The 2,738-nt window shown below is 36.6% G+C and overlaps 1 protein-coding gene across 1 annotated transcript; it reads left to right on the plus strand.

Moving 5' to 3' along the window:
• Nucleotides 1-576: 576 nt before the first annotated feature.
• Nucleotides 577-2,201, plus strand: LOC122589300 (aspartic proteinase PCS1-like). Its single transcript, XM_043761577.1, has one exon. The coding sequence runs from the start codon at nucleotides 577-579 to the stop codon at nucleotides 1,861-1,863; it is 1,287 nt and encodes a 428-aa protein (XP_043617512.1). The 3' UTR covers nucleotides 1,864-2,201.
• Nucleotides 2,202-2,738: the final 537 nt, after the last annotated feature.

Below are 2,738 nucleotides of genomic sequence, written 5' to 3' on the forward strand. Positions count from 1 at the left end.
TAAACATCCATATCTATATCAATTATACATTTTTAAGATTCATCCACTTATATTTCATGTATATCCATCGAAAACTGATTAGTCAACCTAACTTATGTGCAAAAATCAACCTAATTCTTCAAAAATTTGATATGCGGATTTCAGTGTTTCTCTTTCCTAATCTTGTCCCTGATTTTTCCGTTTGTCATCATTCTATAATTAGATTGATTTTTAAGCATACCAATTAGGTTAGATTTATCATTATCCATATCCATCAATAGTAAATGTCTACTAGAGTTTTCATGCCTTACAAATATATGTTGGTTGGTGTGGACGAAAGTTGCCTAGAACAAAAATAATCATGTAAATCTTAGTAAAGGGCCCACAACTTCTAAAATCCTATATACTCATAAATTCATAAACGCACGTACACCTTCACTATATAAACTTCAAAAGAGACCCAACCCATATCACATTTAAGCCCATCATCAATTACACACTCATTCTATGTGAAAGAGAAAAAACCAAGACAAAACCCACAAAATATATTTATTATATACTCACAAAACCCTGTCTCTCTGTTTTTCCCCTGTTTCAATGGCCTCTGTTTTCCTCTGTTTCATGTTCTTCACCTTATTTCTACATTCAAGTTATTCAATCTCTTCAAAAAATTTATTCCTGCCATTAAAGCTTCAACATTTACCATCTGGGTCAGTTCAAAAACCACCAAACAAGCTTTCTTTTCATCATAATGTTACACTAACTGTCTCGCTCTCAGTCGGGTCGCCGCCGCAGCAAGTCACCGTGGTTCTTGATACCGGCAGCGAGCTTTCATGGCTCCGGTGCAAAAAAACACCCACTGCACCGTTATGGTTTGACCCATTACGTTCAAAGTCATATTCCCCTGTTCCTTGTAGTTCCCCAACTTGTCGGGCCCGAACCCGAGATTTCATCATACCCGTTTCTTGTGACCCGAAAAAACTATGTCATGCCATTCTTTCGTATGCTGATTTCACTTCTGTTGAGGGTAATCTTGCTTATGATACTTTTAGATTTACGAATTCGGACTTGCCCGGAATCGTATTTGGGTGTATGGATACCGGGTCGAGTTCGGTCGAAGAGGAAGATTCGAAAGTGACCGGTTTATTGGGTATGAACCGTGGGTCCTTATCTTTTGTTTCTCAAATGGGTTATAAGAAATTTTCTTATTGTATATCGGGCCGGGACTCGACCGGGGTTTTATTGTTTGGGGATACCGAAGTTTCTTGGGTCGGGCCGTTAAGTTACACGGCTTTGGTTAAAATGACAACGCCTTTGCCTTCTTATGACCGGGTTGCTTATACGGTTCAGCTTGAAGGTATTAAAGTTGGTGGGACGGTTTTACCCTTGCCTAAATCAGTATATGTGCCTGATCACACCGGTGCGGGTCAAACCATGGTGGATTCGGGTACGCAGTACACTTTTCTACTTGGGCCCGTTTACAATGCTTTAAAAAATGAGTATTTGAAACAAACAAAATCGATGTTACGGGTTTACGAGGATACTAAATTTGCTTTTCAAGGTGTATTGGATCTTTGTTTCCTTATTGATCGAAAACGGGTTGGGCTACCTTTATTACCTAGTGTTACTATAATGTTTCGGGGCGCCCAAATGAGTGTTTCGGGTGAGAGGTTATTGGTTCAAGTTCCCGGGTTGATTAAAGGAAATGATCAAATACATTGCTTCACATTTGGGAATTCGGAACTTTTAGGGGTTGAATCTTATATAATCGGACATCATCATCAGCAAAATATGTGGATGGAATTTGATCTTGCAAATTCTAGGGTCGGGTTGGCTGAATTTAGGTGTGATTTAGCAAGTCAAAAGCTAGGAATGGGCCTTTAAGTGGGTCACTTGGATTAATCATTTGTCTCTCAAATCCAATCGTGTTATGGTTTAAATGACGGACCGGGTTGGATTTACAACTCGACCTTTTCGTATTTGGGTTTGGGTCAAGACACGTTTGTGTAGGATAGATGTAAAGTTACATTCATAGTACTTCGATTCATTTAAGTGCTTTATTTTGTTTACATCATAAATTGTAACAAAAATGGACATAATAACCGAGTTTTATGATGTACTCAAAATGTAGCGAACTTGAAATTTATTTGTGGGGTTTGAGAAACGTGGTGTTAGATTTGTTTTACAATATAAAGGAACATATCATATCTGTAAAGATGAGTCTTTAATGTATAGGCCATATATTCATCGTATGGTACTATGTTTGGTGGTGGAGGTACAACATGGGAAGGATTAAAAAGATTGACCTAAAGTTTAACTTACATGTTATTATGGGCTTAATTACTTTAAAAACCGATTTTGTTTTGGCTGTCGAAAACATTTTATAAATAACCTACTACAATTATTTGTAGACATCCAATATTGTTTATCCATTGTAATTAGATATCTATTCCTCTCTTACTTTAAGTTCTACTATTTGTGTCGCCACATTTTATTTTTTTATATTTATTTTTCACTAAATGTATTCATGTAGAGAACTAGAATTAGTATAAAGAATCATGGTAAAAAAAATAACTCTTTTAGGATAGTTTACTCGCCAGCTTGACGACCTAAGCTACTTCGTAATATAGGTTAGAGTAGCTTTCGTTACCTTATTTCTTGGGCTCATCGGACCTTATGCCTTCTACGGAATATCTACCTTTTTTTTTTTGTTATGTAAGGCATGTTACTATTTTTTTTCCTCTTACTTGCTCATATGA

This window comes from Erigeron canadensis, chromosome 2 (genome assembly GCF_010389155.1).
Source record: "Erigeron canadensis isolate Cc75 chromosome 2, C_canadensis_v1, whole genome shotgun sequence".
NCBI lineage: Eukaryota > Viridiplantae > Streptophyta > Magnoliopsida > Asterales > Asteraceae > Erigeron > Erigeron canadensis.